This window comes from Sprattus sprattus (assembly GCF_963457725.1).
Source record: "Sprattus sprattus genome assembly, chromosome: 10".
Taxonomy (NCBI): domain Eukaryota; kingdom Metazoa; phylum Chordata; class Actinopteri; order Clupeiformes; family Clupeidae; genus Sprattus; species Sprattus sprattus.
The window spans coordinates 1,554,220-1,575,655 of record NC_137908.1 but is presented as its reverse complement, the minus strand read 5'-3'; the positions used below and the strand labels follow the sequence as shown (position 1 = coordinate 1,575,655).

Sequence of the window (21,436 nt, the reverse complement as noted above, 5' to 3'; positions counted from 1 at the left end):
TTATTTGATTATTTTTTTTTTATTGACAAAACAGTGCAAATGGAACAATACAAGAATTATGGTAGAATTATAGGAGAACCAAAGTCATTCATCACTTAGAAATAATTTCCTGTATGTAAATATAAATTCCTTTGTATTACAGCTTTTAAATGGCAAAGGTATTGCACGGAAGACATTTTGAGTTGATCAATGTGATTATAAACAGACAGAAAAGAAAGACATCATTAAACCGGTCAGAAACAGGAATGTACCACACACCACACACCACAGTTGCCATATGACTAAGTGCTAAAAAAAATCTAAAATACTGGTTAAAGACTATCTGAAAGATACCTGAGCTCATATTAAAGTTTATCTGAGTGAGACTTGAGCTCAGATTAAAGTTTATCTGAGAGAGACCTGAGCTCAGATTAAAGATTATCTGAGAGAGACCTGAGCTCAGATTAAAGATTATCTGAGAGAGACCTGAGCTCAGATTAAAGATTATCTGAGTGAGACTTGAGCTCAGATTAAGAGATTCATCCTCCTCTTGTAGAAGTCTTCTAGAAGGGGCTCCTCAGGGTTGAGTTCATCTGAAAGACATTTTCATCTTAACTTCATATGAACCCAAGGAGCTTTAGAACTATAGGACTGTAACTCACAGCCACCCAATGCACAGATACAACTCTATATGACTCAGACATAGAATATGTATATATATCCATATCATTCACAGCCACCCAATGCAGAGATATATAACTATATATACATATTAGTGCTGTCAAACGATTAAAATATTTAATCGCGATTAATCGCATTTTTGTCATAGTTAACTCAAAATGAATCGCGATTAAATTAATCAAAATTAATCGCGATCGCAAAATGTATCTATTCTAAATGCCCCCTTCAATAATTTTTTTTCCATCATTTTTATTTTATTTTAATGCTGTTATCAACATGGAAAAGTGGATTGGCTTGCTTTAAGCAATGTTTTATTTTATTGAAAAACAACATTACCGAACAGGGCGGTACAAAATAAAATTATGAAGTGCACATTTAAGATAAACATGGACTCAGCCTATTGTGCAGTTAAACCATGGCTTAATATTTTTTGCTGCCAGCTGCCGGTTGACATTTTCAGACAACAGTGAAGCTCACTTCTTTTGCACAACACAACTTTTAAAGGTAAACTTTCTATTCAGAAGCTTTTTATCATCCATTTCGCTGTATCGCGCTCATCATTCACTCAAACGTGACGTTAGCCTACTACAAAGTTTGGGAGGGCAAAATAACGTTGATCTAAAAAAAAAAAAAAAAAAGTTTTTTTTTTTTTTTTTTTTTACACCGCGTTAATCGCGCGATAAAAAAAATAACGGCGTTAAAATGGGTTCGCGTTAACGCCGTTAATAACGCGTTAAACTGACAGCACTAATACATATACTCAGAGTGTGAGGGATCATAACAACAGTTATCTGCCTGTACAAAATGATACCTCTATAAGTGAGATTGTAAAACTCCATTTACCTGTCTGTGTTGACTGCTGGTGATGGTTGGACTGTACAGAGAGAAATGGTGGAAACGGCAGTTAAAATAAGAAACACAACAAAAGAAATGTGACTCTTGGGGGGCAATGGGCAACATGAAATATCTGCTACTGTGAATATTAGGTTTTCCGTGACGTGTTCATTTTCTTATGAATATGTCTGATTATTCTGTAATCATTCATTGACTTGCTTGTTTTTTATTTTGATGTTCTCACCGTGAATATGAGTTGTGACATTCACATCTCTCTGGACTTGGTTATGAGACACTGAAGGAGCCACAGTTTGACTGCTGTTCTGACCTGAAGAATAACAATCAGGAACATTCAGTCAATTACAGTCACAGTCACAATCACAATCACCAGTCTATTACAGTCACAATCACCAGTCTATTACAGTCACAATCACCAGCCTATTACAGATACAATCACCAGCCTATTACCCTCACAATCACCAGTCTATTACAGACACAATCACCAGCCTATTACAGTCACAATCACCAGTCTATTACAGTCACAATCACCAGCCTATTACAGATACAATCACCAGCCTATTACCCTCACAATCACCAGCCTATTACAGACACAGACACAATCACCAGCCTATTACAGTCACAATCACCAGTCTATTACAGTCACAATCACCAGCCTATTACAGACACAGACACAATCACCAGCCTATTACAGTCACAATCACCAGCCTATAACAGTCACAATCACCAGTCTATTACAGTCACAATCACCAGTCTATTACAGTCACAATCACCAGCCTATAACAGTCAAAATCACCAGCCTATAACAGTCACAATCACCAGTCTATTACAGTCACAATCACCAGTCTATTACAGACACAATCACCTGTCTATTACAGTCACAATCACCAGCCTATTACAGACACAGTCACAATCACCAGTCTAATACAGTCACAATCACAATCACCAGTCTATTACAGTCACAGTCACAATCACCAGTCTATTACAGATACAATCACCAGTCTATTACAGTCACAATCACCAGTCTATTACAGTCACAATCACCAGTCTATTACAGTCACAATCACCAGTCTATTACAGTCACAATCACCAGTCTATAGCAGTCACAATCACCAGTCTATTACAGTCACAATCACCAGCCTATTACAGTCACAATCACCAGTCTATAGCAGTCACAATCACCAGTCTATTACAGTCACAATCACCAGTCTATTACAGTCACAATCACCAGTCTATAGCAGTCACAATCACCAGTCTATTACAGTCACAATCACCAGTCTATTACAGTCACAATCACCAGCCTATAACAGTCAAAATCACCAGCCTATAACAGTCACAATCACCAGTCTATTACAGTCACAATCACCAGTCTATTACAGACACAATCACCTGTCTATTACAGTCACAATCACCAGCCTATTACAGACACAGTCACAATCACCAGTCTAATACAGTCACAATCACAATCACCAGTCTATTACAGTCACAGTCACAATCACCAGTCTATTACAGTCACAATCACCAGTCTATTACAGTCACAATCACCAGTCTTTAGCAGTCACAATCACCAGTCTATTACAGTCACAATCACCAGTCTATTACAGTCACAATCACCAGTCTATTACAGTCACAATCACCAGTCTATTACAGTCACAATCACCAGTCTATAGCAGTCACAATCACCAGTCTATTACAGTCACAATCACCAGCCTATTACAGTCACAATCACCAGTCTATAGCAGTCACAATCACCAGTCTATTACAGTCACAATCACCAGTCTATTACAGTCACAATCACCAGTCTATAGCAGTCACAATCACCAGTCTATTACAGTCACAATCACCAGCCTATTACAGTCACAATCACCAGTCTATAGCAGTCACAATCACCAGTCTATTACAGTCACAATCACCAGTCTATTACAGTCACAATCACCAGTCTATAGCAGTCACAATCACCAGTCTATTACAGTCACAATCACCAGTCTATTACAGTCACAATCACCAGTCTATTACAGTCACAATCACCAGTCTATTACAGTCACAATCACCAGTCTATTACAGTCACAATCACCAGTCTATTACAGTCACAATCACCAGTCTATTACAGTCACAATCACCAGTCTATTACAGTCACAATCACCAGTCTATTACAGTCACAATCACCAGTCTATTACAGTCACAATCACCAGTCTATTACAGTCACAATCACCAGCCTATTACAGACACAGACACAATCACCAGCCTATTACAGTCACAATCACCAGTCTATTAGTCACAGTCACAATCACCAGTCTATTACAGTCACAATCACCAGTCTATTAGTCACAGACACAATCACCAGTCTATTACAGTCACAATCACCAGTCTATTATAGTCACAACCCAACACACCTCAGCCACCATTTCATCACTGGTCACTCACACACACGTTTCTGTTTTTAAATTATTAAAAAAAAACACCCAACTCCCCAACCTGTGTGCGGAATGGAAGGTGCCCTCGGTTCTGCTTGGTATTGCATCCGTCTGTAGTCGGCTCCCTGCCGCATCACGGCTGTCCAAACGGTTTGTTTTTCCCCAACAATTTTAAGCTCCATGTTGAAGTCCGCCGGTGGGTTCTCCAGATACACCTCGAAGAAGGTTGGGGCGGTCTTGTATGTGAGTGTCATCTCCAGGGGAGTGATCACTGAGGAGCAGGAGGTGTGGAGCTCGAATCTGGAACTTAGCCAGAAGGAGTCTTCGGGGGGCGACTTGAGGATTCTGCGGGCGCCCTGCTCCTTCCACATCTCCTCAACCACCTGCCTGGCTGTGGAGGGCTGGGGCACCAGGAAGGCGTTGATGACCAGGGGTTCGGGGCAGGACCTGTAGATCAGGACATCACAGTGGCTTCTCACCGGGATGCCCAGTCTCACCACCAGCTGCCACAGAGAGAAGTGCGGTGCCGGGAGTCTGGCGTGGAAACAACTCAGCTCACACGTTTCCAGGGCAACGCCACTGTCGTTGCCGTGCAGGACCCTGACAGCATCTCTCAGCACAGACGGGTCAGAACCACCCAGGCAGAGGGAGTGTGGTAGATGGACCTCCTCCAGCTCGCCTGACAGAAGCTTGATGTCCATCAGAGGACCCACGGGTTGGTACTGTAACATTTGCAGGTCGGCCCAGAACAGCTCTTCCTTGCTGAAGCTGTACTGCAGGGCGACTGGACCGGCACACGACCAGCGCAGACCAGACTCTAAGCACTCATAGCTCCCTGCAGGAGATTTCAAGCTGTAGACACACACACCGGTCTCCATGGTGATGGAGGGCATGACAGGAACCCAGTGGGCGAGGTCTGGGATGTGGGCACAGGATTGGCAGCTCCTCCTCTGCCTGCTCGGACACACACACAGAGTTAAGGAGTGTGTGTATGTGTTTTGATAGAGATCTTTTCGAAACACTGTTGATGACTTAAGAACATATCAATCAAGTGCCTTGTATTAATAACTACCTTGTATGAATGTTCTTATGTAAGCAGGAACATGACTTTTCTGTGTGTGTGTGTGTGTGTAACTTTTATTATTAAGTATTAAGCTGATGCCATGTAGTCTGCATATGAGTAAGAGTTATACGCGTAAGGAGAGGGACCTTCTGCATATGTTTGGGTGAGCTCAGAGGTGATAAGAAGGGTCGAACTGTGCTTGTTCTACCCTGCGTAAAACTAACATCCTTGCATTTCAGAAGGCGCAGTTGGGATGAAACAAAAGGACTTTAAGTCGAGCGTGGCTATTTTTACTGACGTAAGAAACATTAACGGCATCAAAGTTAAATAAATCTTAAGTATATAAACCCTGTGCGATGTTTGTGAAATTGCTTCACTTTCATCCTTGTGCTGTGATTGAGCCCGATGGCTATTTTTTGTTTGTAATAAATATACTTATCTACAACTCCGGAGTCCTGAGATAACTTGAGTGAATTTGCACCTAACATATGTGTGTGTGTGTGTGAGACTGGTAGGTGTATGCACTCGCGCGCACGTTTTTATGCATATGTGTGTTTGTGCGAGCGTGTCTGTGGGTATGCATATGTGTGTGTTTGTATGTATGCATATATGTGTATGTTTTCCACCAGACTGACTTGGGAGTGTGTGTGCGAGTGTGTGTCCTACATGCTGCTGACCTTGAGCAGGTAGTTGATGGCTCATCGTGTGTGTAAGTGTGTGTGTGTGCATATGTGTGAATGTGTGTGTGCATTTTCATTCATCATTGTTTATTCAGGGAGAATTGACTGAGCACATGGCTCTTTTGCAGCAATGCCCTGACTGAGGCTACAGAATACAGAAGAACAATAAATAAACAAACCATAACAAAACAAAACAGACAAAATAAATAAACAAAACACATTAAAAAACTCAGAACTTAAGTATAAAAAAAATTACATAAAGTAAAAAAATGTAATCAGAGAATCATTTAAAACAACAGCATTGAGGCACATCCTTAGCATCTAAAAGTGAGTTTCAAATCCACTTGAATAGTGTTCCATTTATGGGAAGCAAACTTAAAAGCTATTTTACCTATATAAGTTTTCTCAAGGGAGATGAGGTTTTGTGACCGTGTGTTATGACAGATGGATTTTAATTTTAAAAGTGACATGAGATAATTACCGTAATTTCCGGACTTTTAAGCGCACCTGAATGTAAGCCGCACCCACTGAATTTAAAAAAAATACTTATTTTGAACATAAATAAGCCGCACTTGTCTATAAGCCGCAGGTGCCTACCGGGACATTGAAAACAAATGAACTTTACACAGGCTTTAACGAAACACGGCATGCTAGTAGTAGGCATGCTACGTACTAATATTATACAAATATATAGCTTATTATAAGTGCAAAAGTGAACAATCGAGGATAAGTTAACACGCAGAAAGTGATGTTGCTCAAGAGCAGGATGATGACGATTTGGTTAAAAAGGGGGCACCTTTTTCATCATCCGAGAGCAACTTCTCCCAACCATCCAGGAACAGTTTGGTGATGAACAATGCCTTTCCCAGCATGATGGAACACCTTGCCATAAGGCAAAAGTGATAACTAAGTGGCTCAGGGAACAAAACATTGATATTTTGGGTCCATTGGCCAGGAAACTCCCCAGACCTTAATCCCATTGAGAACTTGTGGTCAATCCTCAAGAGGCGGGTGGGAAAACATAAAAAAAACTAATTTTGACAAACTCCAAGCATTGATTATGCAAGAATGGGCTGCCATCAGTCAGGATGTGGCCCAGAAGTTAATTGACAGCATGCCAGGGCGGATTGCAGAGGTCTTGAAAAAGAAGGGTCAAAACTGCACATATTGACTTTTTGCATTAACTTCATGTAATTGCCAATAAAAGCCAGTGACACTTATTAAATTATTGTAATTATACTTCAGTCTTCCATAGTAACATCTGACAAAAATATCTTAAGACACTGAAGCAGCAAACTTTGTGAAAATGCATATTTGTGTCATTCTCAAAACTTTTGGCCACGACTGTAGGTGTGTGTATAAATGTGTAGGTGTGTGTATATGTGTGAATGCATGCATATGTGTGTGTGGCATATGTGGGTGCATGCATGAGTGTGTGTGTGTGTGTCAGTGGTGGAAGAAGTACTGAAGTTTATTACTTAAGTAAAAGTACAAGTAAACAGGCAAATGAAAGTAAAAGTAAAAGTAAAAGTACTACATCAACAATCCTACTTAAGTAAAAAGTAAAAAGTACTCACTTTTAAATTTACTTTAAAAGTAAAAGTAAAAGTACTCACGCAATGGGTTGTCTCAATGGGCTGTGCCATTTTGATAAAGAAATAGCGACTGGTAATAAATGCCTCTACAGATGTCACTACTAGTAATAATTATAAGCAACAACATTTGTTAATTGGAAAGGTTGGTGTACTTATTGGGCCTATTGTCTGTATTACTGTTCACACTCTATTTTACAATTCTGCAGATGACAAATTATCTACCAGGGATTATTTGCAAAGTTAATACCATTAAGCCAAACCAATAAAGACACAATTTTATATCTTTTAATCTTTTATTTAATTGTAAACGTGTAAAAAAATGTAAATATGAAACATGAAAAACAAATGGAGTTGTTAAACTGGTCAATGCAGAGTTTTATGCTCTATTGATTGCAGAAAAGGAAAAAAAAAAACATATTGAGTAACCCAAGACTAGGCATTAGGTTTGCATGCCAGGCAATAACCAGTCAATACAAAAGGCAAATCTTCACGTTAGCTTGACATTGCTAAACTACCAGCTTTATCTTACCACTACGTTAAATAAATAATCAAGGTACAATCGTGTTATTTAACTTATGTTGATGCTATTGCTGTATGTCAACATGTATTTTTGCTAGATAACAGTATAAAATCATGTCAGTAACCGCATACGATATGCAAAAGTCATAGACATTAACTTAGCATAGCAAGAACTCCGCATAATTTGACCTGTTTCTCCAAATTTGAAGGCGATTTTTTGAGGTAGACAGGAAACGCACTGAAACCTCCACGGGTTATTCTTGGGGCCTCTGAACTTGAACATGTCCTCAGATGAGGCTGACTCTGAATCCATGCTGAAAAGTTGTTTGTTAGTCAGGCCGTTTGTCAAATGTTTGAGCAAAACATGCAAGGCAAAGGCTACCGTAGTGCTGCTGCTGCTGCCAAATACACACTCTGCTGTCGTTGGAGCTGATAGAGCCACCTGATTGGCTGAAACGTCCTAAAGCAACGCAATCCATATTTTTGTGTAGGCAACATTTTGGCGAAACTGTGTTCATAAAATGTAACGAATAACGACACATATTGTAGAAATGTAGCGGAGTAAAAGTATAGATAATAGCTGCAAAATGTAACGAAGTAAAAGTAAAAAGTATGCACTATTATTTTTACTTAAGTAAAGTACAGATACGTAAAAATGTAACGAAGTACAGTAACGAAGTAAAAATACTTCGTTACATTCCACCACTGGTGTGTGTGTATGCATATGTGTGTGTGTAGTCCACCAGACTCACTTGAGAGAGAGAGTGTGTGTGTGTGTGTGCGTGTGTGCGTGTGTGTGTGTCTTACATGCTGCTGGCCTTCAGCTACCTGACGGCCCTGCCATGTGTGTGTGAAAGTGTGTGTGTGTGTGTGTGTAACAGGTTTAGAAATAATTAATATGTGTGCAATCTTTCATTTTGTATTTTGTGTATATAAGTTTTATTTCAAAATGTTGTTTTCTTTTATTACAGTTATGATTGTATTATTATTTGTTGAGAAAGTGCGCCCTCTACTGGCTGGTTTGGTGGCTATAGGCTGCAGTTACGTGCCTGGCTCAGTCTATGTTTTGCCTGCCAACAAAAGGTACGTTTTAATAGTGTGTCCATAATCATTTAATGTAGATTAGTAATATATGTGTTTTAGCGTAAATTGTGGTGCACACGGTGGTTTATAAATATGTTTTGTGATCAGGACATATAGAGTTGGTTAGTTTTAGGGATGTCTAAACGCGTGTGCTTTCTTCTCCTCTATTGTCTATGCCTGGCAGGTTTGAGAAGGTCGAAGTTGCATAGAGGCCGAGAGCGGTATTGCAGACTGATAGAGATTTTAGAAAAAATATAACTGGTGTGGGCAAAGTAGCTTCTAGGGCAGCGAAGTAATTATACCTTCAACACTGTTGTGAACAAGTAAGGTCCTCGTTTGTGCACAACGTGACGGTAGTTTTTTTTTTTTTGCGTTTTGTCTGCCGTGGTTTGGCAAACAAAACCATATAGTTAGTTAGTTTGGCTAACGGAAGCAAGCTACCCAGCTAGCGAAACCGTTAGCTTTCGCAAGCCACCTCCACACATCGTATCCAAGCTGTTATTGAATCGATTTTAACTTCAAGTTCAACCTCAATTTAACACGTACGACCACCAGTAAAGGTAAGTGCTATCTTCGGCTATTTTATGTTTTGCAGTAAACTTAGAACTGCTGTTACATAGGCAAAGTGTAGGGGCTAGCCTACTGTCATTAGCGACGCTGCGCCTAAAACACATTATTGCCATTTGCTACGGTTGATTGACGGGGACGGGAATGTATTTGTTTTCTCCTCTTTTACCCGGACGCATTTAGGAGGACATGTCAGGGTAAAAGAGGATGTCTGCCTTGTCTTGTGTTTCAGTTGCTCGATGTTTGACTGTGTTAGGAATCTTGTTGACTTGCTAGTTTGTCATAAACAGCCGCTAGCAAGTAGCCGCTAGCAAGACATCCCGTTAGCGATGTTAGCAAGGTTGTTTTAACACTCTTGGACATTGATGCTAGTATTACGTTTTTTTCCCTTAGTTTTTCCGCTTGATGCTAATATTAAGTGCTCTTGCGTTAACTTCTTTGCAATGTTATTGTGATAGCTATGTTGGCTAGGTTGCAAACAACTTCACTAACCATCAAGCAAACTGTGTCAATTTGGCTGCAATAACGTAGCCCAGTTAATTGTCAACATTCAACTCTAGTAAGAAATCGCTATACCGTTGTGCTGCCTTAACGGCGATTTGGACTTATTTTAAGATAAATGATGACAGGAGTAAGGCACAGTGTAAGATCTGCACTGTTACAGTGTCGAGGGGCAGAAAGTAAAGTACTTCGTTTGACACAAGCAATTTGATTAAACATCTGAAGACGCACCATAGTGCCAGTCGCGCAAGAGACCAAAGCAACCAATCTGACGTCTTGCAAAAGAAAAAACCGCGCACGTACACAGACAGAGAGAGAGAGAAGGGGAGGAAGAGAGTTGTTGATCCTTTTGTAACTGAACTGTGCTCATGTTCTTATCCAGGAATAGTTCTGTTCACTTTTTGTTAAGCAGACTGTGTTGTTAACTATGCAGCAAATTGAATTGCCATCTGTCTATATTTACATTTTGTCTAATGTGATGATATTGACTCTTTTTTTTTGTTAAAACCAGAAAGCTCTGTTTATTTTTGGCTCGGGATAGCCTTCTGTTAATGTTGTGCTATAGGCTTGACATAACCTGCAGAGGATAAAATAAAATCTTTCATGGAAACCAAATCTTGGAAGTATCGGTATCGGTACTCGGTATCTGCAAGTACACAAATAAAAATACTCGTACTCGTATCGGTTTGTAAAAAAGTGGTATCGGTGCATCCCTAGTTAGTTTGTTTTGGGATTTTGGGATGTATTTGCTGTTTTGTAAGTTTGGGGATTAGATATAGCTAACCTCGTGTGTTACCTATTTTACTATGCTAGCTTTCATTTTTCTGTCGTTTTGTAGTGTAGCCCATATGTATCAGTTGTCCTTTCCTGTCGTCTGTCTATGTTTTGCCTGCCAACAAAAGTTTGCAATCTACACACTGGGAGACTAAAAGTAAAGTGTCGTCAAAGAACTGCAGCGTCCTGTTATATTTGCACCTGAACACAACGCAGTAGTCGGCGAAGTAAGACCACGCCGTCTACATGTGCATGCATACAAGTGTGTCTGTGTGTGTGTGTGTATGCATGTGTATGTGTGTTGTTGTCCCCCAGACTCACTTGGGAGTGTCATCAGAGAGAGGCTGTGTTCCTGGATCCTTCTGGGTTTTGTCAGCACCTGCAGAGTGGGAGCTGCAAGCGAAGGCTGCAGCTAATGCTGGACGCTTCGCTCTGAAGGTGCGATCACGACCACCACTATCAGTCACCCTAGAAGACAATTATTAATGTGTTCACACTCTTTTCCAGTTTCCACTTTGCAGTGGGGATTCTGAGATGTCTGAGAGATGCTGAACTACTTTGTCTCTCTCACACACACACACACATCCCCTTACTTATACATACACACACACAGACAATACCTGACTGTGTGTGTTGGTGATACAGTGTACACTCACTGCAGGGTGACTAAAACACACACACACACTTCACTCCACATCACAAAGTAGTTCACCCATCCTCATTTGTAGTTGTACTGCATTTCAGACTTAACCATACTGTATGTTCATCAATATACATACAACAGTCATGACTTAATGTACAGACATGTAGCTGACATGTTGAGAAAACAATAGAATATAACTGATGGGAGGGCACTGTGTCGTACGCCATAAGCCCCCCATTTACGAGCTTCATTGCCCGCGGGGGCACAGGTTCAAGTCTGGCCTGATGTCGTTTCCCGGTCCTCTCCCCACCTCTTCTCCGCCTCACTTCCTGTCTACAATTCTAAGGGGCTTTTTGCATTTTGCAATCCTGAGAGCGACCATGATGCAAATATGATGCTTTCAGAGCATTTTCACTTATTTTTGGACTTGTTCTTTGAAATTCCGCAACATGTGTTCAATAGGCTTGGCCTTCAAGAAAATGTGATGCGTCTCCATATGCGGCAAGTTTTGTCCACTTCATTTGACAGTAATGTTGAACACATTTTAGACATATTTGTCTTATTCTAGATATTTTTCACAACAAGTAAATTGAAATGTGTTGAAATATTAAAGCGAATTTATAAAAAAAAAAACAATGGTGAACTCATGCATGTCGCAGACCCCTGCAATTCCCCCCCTGCTCTAGTGTCTTCAGTTGGCCGTGGGAATTGAACACACACACACCAGACACAAATGGCTGTTATAGTGTGTTAACACTCACTCTTGTGTCTCCAGGTTGCAGTGGGGATTCAATACACACACACACAGAAACAGATCTGTTGTAGAGGGTTAACACTCACACTAGTTTCTCTAGTTTGCAGTGGGAATTCTTAAGGAGGTTTGAGAGATGCTGAACTCCTGCATCATGAATCTCATTCTTTCCCAGGTACAGCTGCTTCAAACTGCAGGAGGTTAATATGGCAGCTGATGCTAAAGCAGCACAGCTCTTCTCTGTGAGGGAACAATTGGTCAGCCTGGGAAAAACATAATGACACATCTGATTATTACAGTCACACACCTCTTCCTATACAACACACACACAGACCAACCAGTACAGGTAACAAACATAGGGAGCCCCACCCCTACTATTTTCAGTGTTTATTGATTTATTACTTACATATGCAGTGTTCGTGTAGTGCTTTCATTTATTTTCAGACATAATGAATATATGTAGACATATGTAGGCACTCTGAGATTCCTTTGAATGAAAAGTGCTTTAAAAATAAAATGAATTATTATTATTATAATGATGACTATAAATGTGTAACGTAATTGTAAATGATACAAATATTCTTTTATTTATTATTGTTATAATTATTTAAATCCGAGGATTTCTGTAGAGTTGATGTGAACGCCATCACCAACGATTTCTCACAAATTGAGCCCTTAACCCTTCTTACACTGAGCGGCCCTGTTGGGCATCTGGTGTTTTTTTGAGGAATTGCATTTAAGGAAACTCTGGGCGATTTACTACTGTTATTTCACATTCTGAAAATCTGGTCTAAGTTCAGAACGAATCCCAGATGAGAAAACTTTCATGAATGCCAAATGTTTGCCTAAAACATCGTAAATGGAGTTAAGGAGAAATTTTTCTTAACTGCGTTCGAGAATGAGGCCCACTACTCGCAATTAATAACACAGGAGAAGTTGGGCCAAGAAGCACTTCTTTAACAACTAGGCCTTTCCCAACAGCTTTAAACAAAGACTCTTTCAGCTTCTAATAATCTGATGTGAAACTCATCAAATAGTGATCAGTGCAACTTTCTTATTCAGGAAGTTTGTATCAAACAAGTACCCCTTCGTACTACTCAGTACCCTTGAAGTAGCTCTCAGTTTCAAAAAGATTGGTGACCCTCGCAGTTGGGATTCCACACACACACACACACACAGGTCTGTTGTAGTGTGTTAACACTTACTCAAGTGACTCCAGTTTGCAGTGGGGATTCTTGAGGAGGTCTGAGAGATGCCAAACTCCTTCATCATGAATCTCATTGCCTCCCAGGTCCAGCTGCTTCAAACTGCATGAGGTTGAACTGGCAGCTGATGCTAAAGCAGCACAGCTCTTCTCTGTGAGAGAACAACTTCTCAGCCTGGGAGAAACATAATGACACATCAGATTATTACACTCACACACCTCTTCCTATACAACACACACACAAAGAGACCAACCAGTACAGATAACATAGGAAAACCCACCCCTACTAATGCAATCACACAGACACCGGGCATGTTGAACCAAACACAAACGCAGTAGTTGCACCAGTTTGCAGTGGGGATTCAATACACATACACACACACACACACAGGTCTGTTGTAGAGGGTACACACGTACAATAGTTTCTCCAGTTTGCAGTGGGAATTCTCAAAGAGGTTTGAGAGATGCTGAGCTCCTGCATCATGAATCTCATTATTTCCCAGGTTCAGCTGCTTCAAACTGCAGGAGGTTGAACTGGCAGCTGATGCTAAAGCAGCACAGCTCTTCTCTGTGAGAGAACAACTCTCCAGCCTGGGAGAAACATAATGACACATCTGATTATTACACTCACACACCTCTTCCTATAAAACACACACACACACACTCAAAGACCAACCAGTACAGGTAACGAACATAGGGAAACCAACCCCTACCCCTACTAATGTAATCACACAGACACAGGGCAGGTTGAACCGAACACAAACGCAGTAGTTTTACCAGTTTGCAATGGGGATTCAATACACACACACACACACACACACACACACACACACACACACACACACACACACACACACACACACACACACACACACACACGCACGCTAGTGTCTCCAGTTTGCAGTGTGGCAGAGGTTCCGGCGTGCAGCGTTTGGCTGCGAAAAAAAGTCTTCCATATCAACACCATCACTTTCAAGTTTATGAGTTCATCTGCCAATGATGTGAAAGGAGCGCAACTCTCCCGCTCTAAAAATAACATTATTAACCAATCAGAAGTAGATTGGGGCAGGTCTTGAGAAAATGTGCTTCAACCACCGACTTTTCTCTATCGCTGCGTAGATGCCCGAGTAGACAGACATCACACTGAAGGACATGCATAGTAGAGAAATGGAAGTACAGTAAGCCTTTTTTTGAGCTGGTGTAAGAAGTTAAGAGAAGCAGGTGCTTGCTTCTGCACTTTGTGCTCGAGAAAGCTACTATACGCAACTAGTGGGGAAAAAGTGCTTCCACGTCATGAGTTTGACCCCGCTCATAGAGCAGCTGTTCGCGCTCTCCAACACACAATGCTAGTACCGGGAGCAACAACCACAGCTGATGTACCGGCATCAATAACTGACTGTTTATGAAAATACGGGTAATTATGGACATTTTGCAATGTAAAGCTCAGCATTATCTACAGTTCACTGTTAGTACCATATTGTATTGAGGTGCATTACTATTGCCAACCTTTCTTGGTATTGCAGGTTCAAAAGTCCCACCATAATCTGCAATCATTCATTTCATTTTTTTTGTTTTGTTTGTTTGTTTTTTTGACCCTGCGAAGGTGTCCGCGCCACAGGACGACATATCTCTCTGTATCTCATCTTTCATTAAGTACTCAACACACACATCATATTTTACACATGATCACTCTACTTCATTCTACTTCATTGCACATCATAACCCCCCCCCCCCCACACACACACACACACAAACCACACACAGTCACAGATTACAGAATTACTTACATAGCTGATGTGACCACTGGCACGAGCCTCTGAAGAACATCATCAGGACTGAGGAGTTCAGTCAGATCTTCCTCTGGGGTCTTTATGTACTTCTGCAGGTCAAACTCATCCAGCTCCTCTTCTAGAATCTCAAACTTCAATCTCCTGGTCTCCCAATCTCCTGGTAAGAGCACTTCTACATACAGAATTCCTGAGCTCCTGTCAATGTCCTCCACTATAGCATGGTGATTCAGCTCATGCAGACAGTAGAACAGGTTGATCCTTCTGTATGACTTATTATGGTGTTTGATCTTCTGTTTAACACACTGGACTGTTTGCTCTGAGCTCTGTGATTGGCTTCTTGTCATGGGCAGAAGGTGTCTTAAGAGATTCTGATTGGACTCCAGCGAGAGGCCCAGAAGGAAGCGGAGGAAAAGGTCCAGATGTCCATTCTTACTCTGTAAGGCCAGATCCACTGCAGTCTTGTGTAGGTCATGAGGTGTTGCAGCTCTGAACAGAGCAGAGATCTGAGAGGTTTGCCGTTGGTCAGGCATTCTCTCTCTGTTGCTGAAGCAGAGGAACACATATAAAGCTGCAAGAAACTCCTGAATGCTCAGATGCACAAAGCTGAACACCTTCTCCTGGTGCAGCCCAGCCTCCTCTCTGAAGATCTGAGTACACACTCCTGAGTAAACTGATCCATCTTCAACACCAATGCCACACTCTCTCAGGTCTTCCTGGTAGAAAATCAGATTGCCCTTCGCCAGCTCTTGGAAAGCCAGTTTCCCCAGTTTGAAAATCACCTCTTCATCCGTCTCGTTTCTGTATGTGTACTTTTCATTTTTGGTGCTTGTCTGAATGATCAGGAAGTGTGCGTACATTTGAGTCAGAGTCCTCGGCATTTCTACTTTCCCTGATTCATCTGAAGTTTTCTGTACAACAGTGGCGGTAATCCAGGAGAACACTGGAATGTGGCACATGATGTAGAGGCTCCTGGAGGACTTCAGGTGTGTGATGGTTCTGCTGGCCAGGTTCTCGTCACTGATTCTCCTCCTGAAGTATTCCTCTTTCTGTGGGTTGTTGAATCCCCTTATTTCTGTCACCTGGCCCACACAGTCACGGGGGATCTGATTGGCTGCTGCTGGTCGGGTGGTGATCCAGAGATGAGCGGAGGGAAGCAGATTCCCCTTGATGAGGTTTGTCAGCAACACATCCACTAAGGCTGGCTCCCACACATTATAACAGCTTGGGTTGGAGTCGAAATCTAGAGGAAGTCGACACTCATCCAGACCATCAAAGATGAACATAACTCTGTGCTCTGAACTGGTGAAGATCTCTGAATCATTAATTACATGGAAAAAATGATGAATAAGCTCAACCAGGCTGATTTTTTTACTTTTCATCAGGTTCAGCTCTCGGAAAAGAAGAGGAAATATTAAGTGGACATCTTGATTCTCTTTCCCTTCAGCCCAGTCCAGAATGAACTTCTGCACAGACACTGTTTTTCCAATGCCAGCCACTCCCTTTGTCAGCACTCTGATGGGTCTGTGTTGTCCAGATAAGGGTTTAAAGATGTCACTGCATTTGATTGGACTGCCTTTTCCCCACTCTGGAATGTAGCCGTCACTGTCACTGTCACTGTCACTATCATGGATGTTCTCTATCCTGCTTGCTCGTGCTGCTTCTCTCAAGGATGCTCTCTCTATCTGTCTGACTTCATGTTCATCATTGACCTCTCCCATTCCCCCCTCTGTGATGTAGAGCTCTGTGTAGATCTTATTGAGGAGTCTGGTGTCTCCCTGATTTGGTACTCCCTCAATCAGATGCTGAACCTTCTGCTGCAGATTAGACTTGTGGATCTGAATAATTTGTTCATTTATTGTAAGTTGGAAACTGTGTGTGAAAATAAAAACAAGTAATTAGTGATGTTATTAACAAACACACACAAACAAAAACTCTATTGTGATTGGGATGGAGGTAGACCCCCACGCACGCACACACACACACACACACACACACACACACAAACACACACACACTGCAAAGCTCCAGCCCTGTTCTCCCCTCATGCTCCTTCCTCATGTGATTAATGCTTAAGTGACTTGCAGGAATAATATTTCCTCTGCAGTCATTCTCTCTCACTTTCACCACATTTCACCTGCTGATGCTAAAACTCTGAAACTCGCATCATTAGTACCTTAGACTTTGTCTATCCACTGTCATGAACAAACATGGCTATGTGCTAGAATACACAGACACTGATTTTAAACTATAGATGAGATGACCAGGCCTATCCTCAACTTTCATTTTTGTCATTTGAACACTACAGCAATGATCTTACTGTCCAGCAGAAGAGTCTCCCATGACATCTGATGGAGGCACCATGAACTCATTGGCAGAGACGTCTGGAGAGTCTGACCTGGGATTAAAGCAAAGTGTAGAGTTTTTAGACTATATAATCCAAGAATGAGCCCACACTGCGGATTCATGATGAACACTAGGGCTGAACAATTTGGGAAAATAATCTAATTGCGATTTTTCCCCAAAATATTGCGATTGCGATTCGAGATGCAATTTAAAAAAAATGTTATCCTCTTTTTTTTTCAAACAAAACGTACTGAATGATTTAAATATGAAATATTAGATACATTTAGTGTGAAATATTCTTTCCCACATTTTACATTTGTATTTAACTGCTCATTACAGAAACAAATCGGTGGCTTTGCCACTGTGCATTTAAGTTATTTAAACAAAGTCAAGTATAAACACAAGGCATGCACTTTTTAAATTGGCCTTATGGAGTAATTGTACTTCAGGGTTAGGGTTAGGATAAGCAGTTTTACCTTAAAATAACAGCTCTGAAAATTGGGGCGCTACAATGACTTTTAATATGGAGAATCGCCTCTGTGCCATTGCCATACCAGGGACCGTAGGCAAATGACTGCGTTATTATCGCGATTAAACCGCAAATGCAATTAATCGTTCAGCCCTAATGAACACACACTGACCATAGGACACACTGTAGGTGTATTTACTTACACACACCCACGTGCACCCTCACACACATCTCACTGTGTTATATTACTGTCATGTTTATCACACGAAAGAGAAAGTAAACTACCTATTCGTTCTGCTTTTCGGGCTCTAACCCAACCAATCCAGTCTGTTCTATCTCTTGTTAGAACGGGGAATTTGTGTATGAACCAAAATTTATTTTAGTCATGAGAACTCAGGAACAGAAAGGAAGAGCATATCTTCCAAACTTACACGCAGTAAAATAAAAATCCCTCTCAACCTTAAGGTGAAAAACACAAAAATGAAGTATTTAACCTTTGTGTGCCTGTTACTGTTACAGGGTGATGGTGTCTCACTGAATTTCCCCACTGAAGTCGTATCTCTCCGCTAAGTTGTCATGCCATGCCAAGGGACAACAGATGAAAACTAGGTAACCAAGCTAATTCCGGTATATTAACATTTTCTGGGAAAAGTTAATCAATGTACACTGTCCCTTTCAAATAAACGCATAATAATAATAATAATAATAATAATAATAATAATACGTTTGTGCAATTTCGGTGACTTTTAGATATTTGGTTTAGGCTACACCTCATATTTTGGTTGCGCCAAAGGTTACGTCCTTTAAATATTTTACTGAACGAAATGAAGTCTGTCTTTGTTGAGTTTAGGAGTACTTTGAGGGATGACAGATCATGTGAGATGCTCAAATAACATCTGAAGCAGGACGGTATGCTTATACGTTGGGTTATTTTCCCTAAAACTCTAACTGAACTTTCCCTTTTCGTTGTTCCAAAGTAATTAATCCGTATTCCAATGTACACGTTGGATGTTGGATAATATAGAGAGGCCATGTATCTCAACACACAGCTTCTTCTGTCATCTCTGTAGGTGGGGCTGTAGGTTGCAGTATGTCAGAGTCTTCAGTGGGGGTGGGCAAGCCAGATAGCTTAGCTGCAGAGGCAGTGGGTACCACACTGGACAGGTTACTTGACCAGATAGCTTAGCTGTAGAGGGTACCACACTGGACAGAGAATCAGAGAAGAGGAGTTTTTTTAGTTTGTTTGTCGCTTACGGTGGCCGCACATGTTTTGAAGGCCGACTTTTTTCTTGTTTCTGTCCTTTACCACAAATATCTTATTTGGAGCAATGCTTCAAGGGACTTGATATATAATTTGATGTGTATGACTCCTTTGTTGTTTAGTATTGAAATGTTTGAGAAGGTTCATGAAGTTTGTCCTTAAAGCTGAGTGAATAAGGAAATTGTTTGTCTTGTGTTTTCAAGTTGCACCTCTACAGTGTTTTGAAATAATGTTAATAACTTGAGTTTCTGAGTTGAAGCCAATTTGTTACAACACGGCAGCTTATCTGTCAAGAGTAATTCAGGAAGCTGTGCAGGTAATGGTCACTGCATGATGTAGAGTCTTGGTCTGGGTGCTAAACTCATGCCAGGTCTTTTCCCACTGGAAGGATAAGTTAGTTGATCTGATAAAGGAATATGAGAGTCTTTTCCCGGCATAATCAAAGACGGTATCACAATTTACACACAATTGCACCCACATTTACCTAGTGCCTGCTCACAAGGTAAGGTCCCTACATATTCTGGTACTCCCATGTGAGGCTGGTAGCACTGAAAAACAACCTTTTTTGTGTTTTTTTTTTACACAGTGGGAATATGTTTATCTAGATTTGTTTGAGGTTTTTAAGTAGATCTGTCTAGATATGTTTGAGGTTTTAAAATATAACCAACATGGAAAACCAAATGTTCATGGAAAACCTTCTATCCATATGCACGCACGCACACACGCACCCAGGCACACCAGTGGGCCGCGGATTACTTTCTTTTCAGAATGATGGTCCCTGGGACAAAACCAGTTGAAACCCCCTGTTAAACACAGTAAACATTTTCTACTTTTTACTGAAAAGGGAAGATTCTTGATTTCTGTCACAGCCTCTGCTACACGCTCATCTGTTCCTGCTCCAGTCCCTGCAGCAACTCCAGTCCAGGTTCCTGCTCCAACACCATACGCTACTCCAGTCTGTCATCCGCCCCAGTGTGAAGTATCTCCCTCCATGTTTAGATCTAACCTCTAGATTGTGTTAATTGAGTTCCTTTCTAAGGCCTGGACTTTTCCTTTGTCTTTGTGTGATATTCTTTGTGAATAGCAGAACGCTACGTTCTCTGAGTCCTGAGTTTCCTTGCCTTGTTTGCCCATCATGGCCTTTTGTTTAATCAAAGTAAAACACGCCTTGAGCACTTGTATCCTATACCTTGTTCCGTGTCTCCGTTTATGACAATTTCATTGCATTTACTTTAAAAGTAATTTAGTTTCATTTAGGAGTGCTTAAGCTAGTTTAAAAAGAGTTGATTCACTTAAAAACCTAAAACAAAACCATGTACGTTCACACACATAAAGTGGAGTCAATTGTTTAAAAGAACTTAGGGACGCCCCAAGTTAAAAGATAGATAATTTAAACTTATAAACACATGCAGACACACGTAAAAAGACACAAACACACACACAGAATTAATCCTAGTGTCATAATCTTACTGTCCAGTAGTAAAGTCTCCTTTTGTAAAGTCGATGATCATTGGATGATCCATGATCTGGTCACTCTCCATGGTTACACAGGTGGGTACAGGGGAGGGCGGCCTATGATTTCCCCTACTCAATCCCTCCATCCTAGAGAAGAAGAGGAGAACTTCCATCAGGACAACATTCCTTTCACTGCTCATGTCTGCTACACACACACACACACACACACACACACACACACACACACACACACACACACACACACACACACACACACACACAGACACACAGACACACAGACACACACATAAGCATACAGATATAAATCACACAAATACACAGACACACATTAACACACACACAGACACAAACACAAACACACATAATCACACACTTAAAAAGACACGGAAGTTGATAAGAACAGTGAAGCAGAGTGAATAAGGAAATTGTTTGTCTTGTGTTTTCAAGTTCAAATGAAGCTGACAAAACTATTGCGCCATATGGAGACGCATCACGTTTTCTTGAAGGCCAAACCTATTGGACTGATTTCACTTTTCTCTCATCTAGCAAAAAAATATAATTCAGCTTTTTTTAAATTAAGACTTTTATTTTCTATGCATATGCTGTATTTATAGATATATATATATATTGCAGACAGTATCATCGTCAGTTTTTTTCAATATCGTGCAACCCCAAAATCAGTTGTACGTATGATGGTCAGCTCTTGATTCTAATCAGTGGTGGTCCGTCAGGGCCTTCAAGGCCTTCTCTGCTGGCCTAAACATCATCAGAAAATAAATTTAATAAAATAC

The 21,436-nt window shown here is 40.9% G+C and overlaps 1 protein-coding gene across 1 annotated transcript in view; it reads right to left on the bottom strand.

Annotated features, from left to right (window-relative positions):
• Positions 1 to 20,710, bottom strand: part of LOC308371710 (protein NLRC3-like) — a gene marked incomplete at both ends in the record, with an annotated part of 30,780 nt that extends 10,070 nt beyond the window's left edge. The window contains 7 exons of the mRNA XM_080846697.1: positions 4,094 to 4,880; positions 11,030 to 11,176; positions 13,387 to 13,481; positions 13,696 to 13,897; positions 15,094 to 16,698; positions 17,414 to 17,491; positions 20,640 to 20,710. Of these exons, the coding sequence (XP_080702823.1) occupies positions 4,094 to 4,880; positions 11,030 to 11,176; positions 13,387 to 13,481; positions 13,696 to 13,897; positions 15,094 to 16,698; positions 17,414 to 17,491; positions 20,640 to 20,710 (2,985 nt within the window). The remainder of the gene's footprint in view (positions 1 to 4,093; positions 4,881 to 11,029; positions 11,177 to 13,386; positions 13,482 to 13,695; positions 13,898 to 15,093; positions 16,699 to 17,413; positions 17,492 to 20,639) is intronic.
• Positions 20,711 to 21,436: the final 726 nt, after the last annotated feature.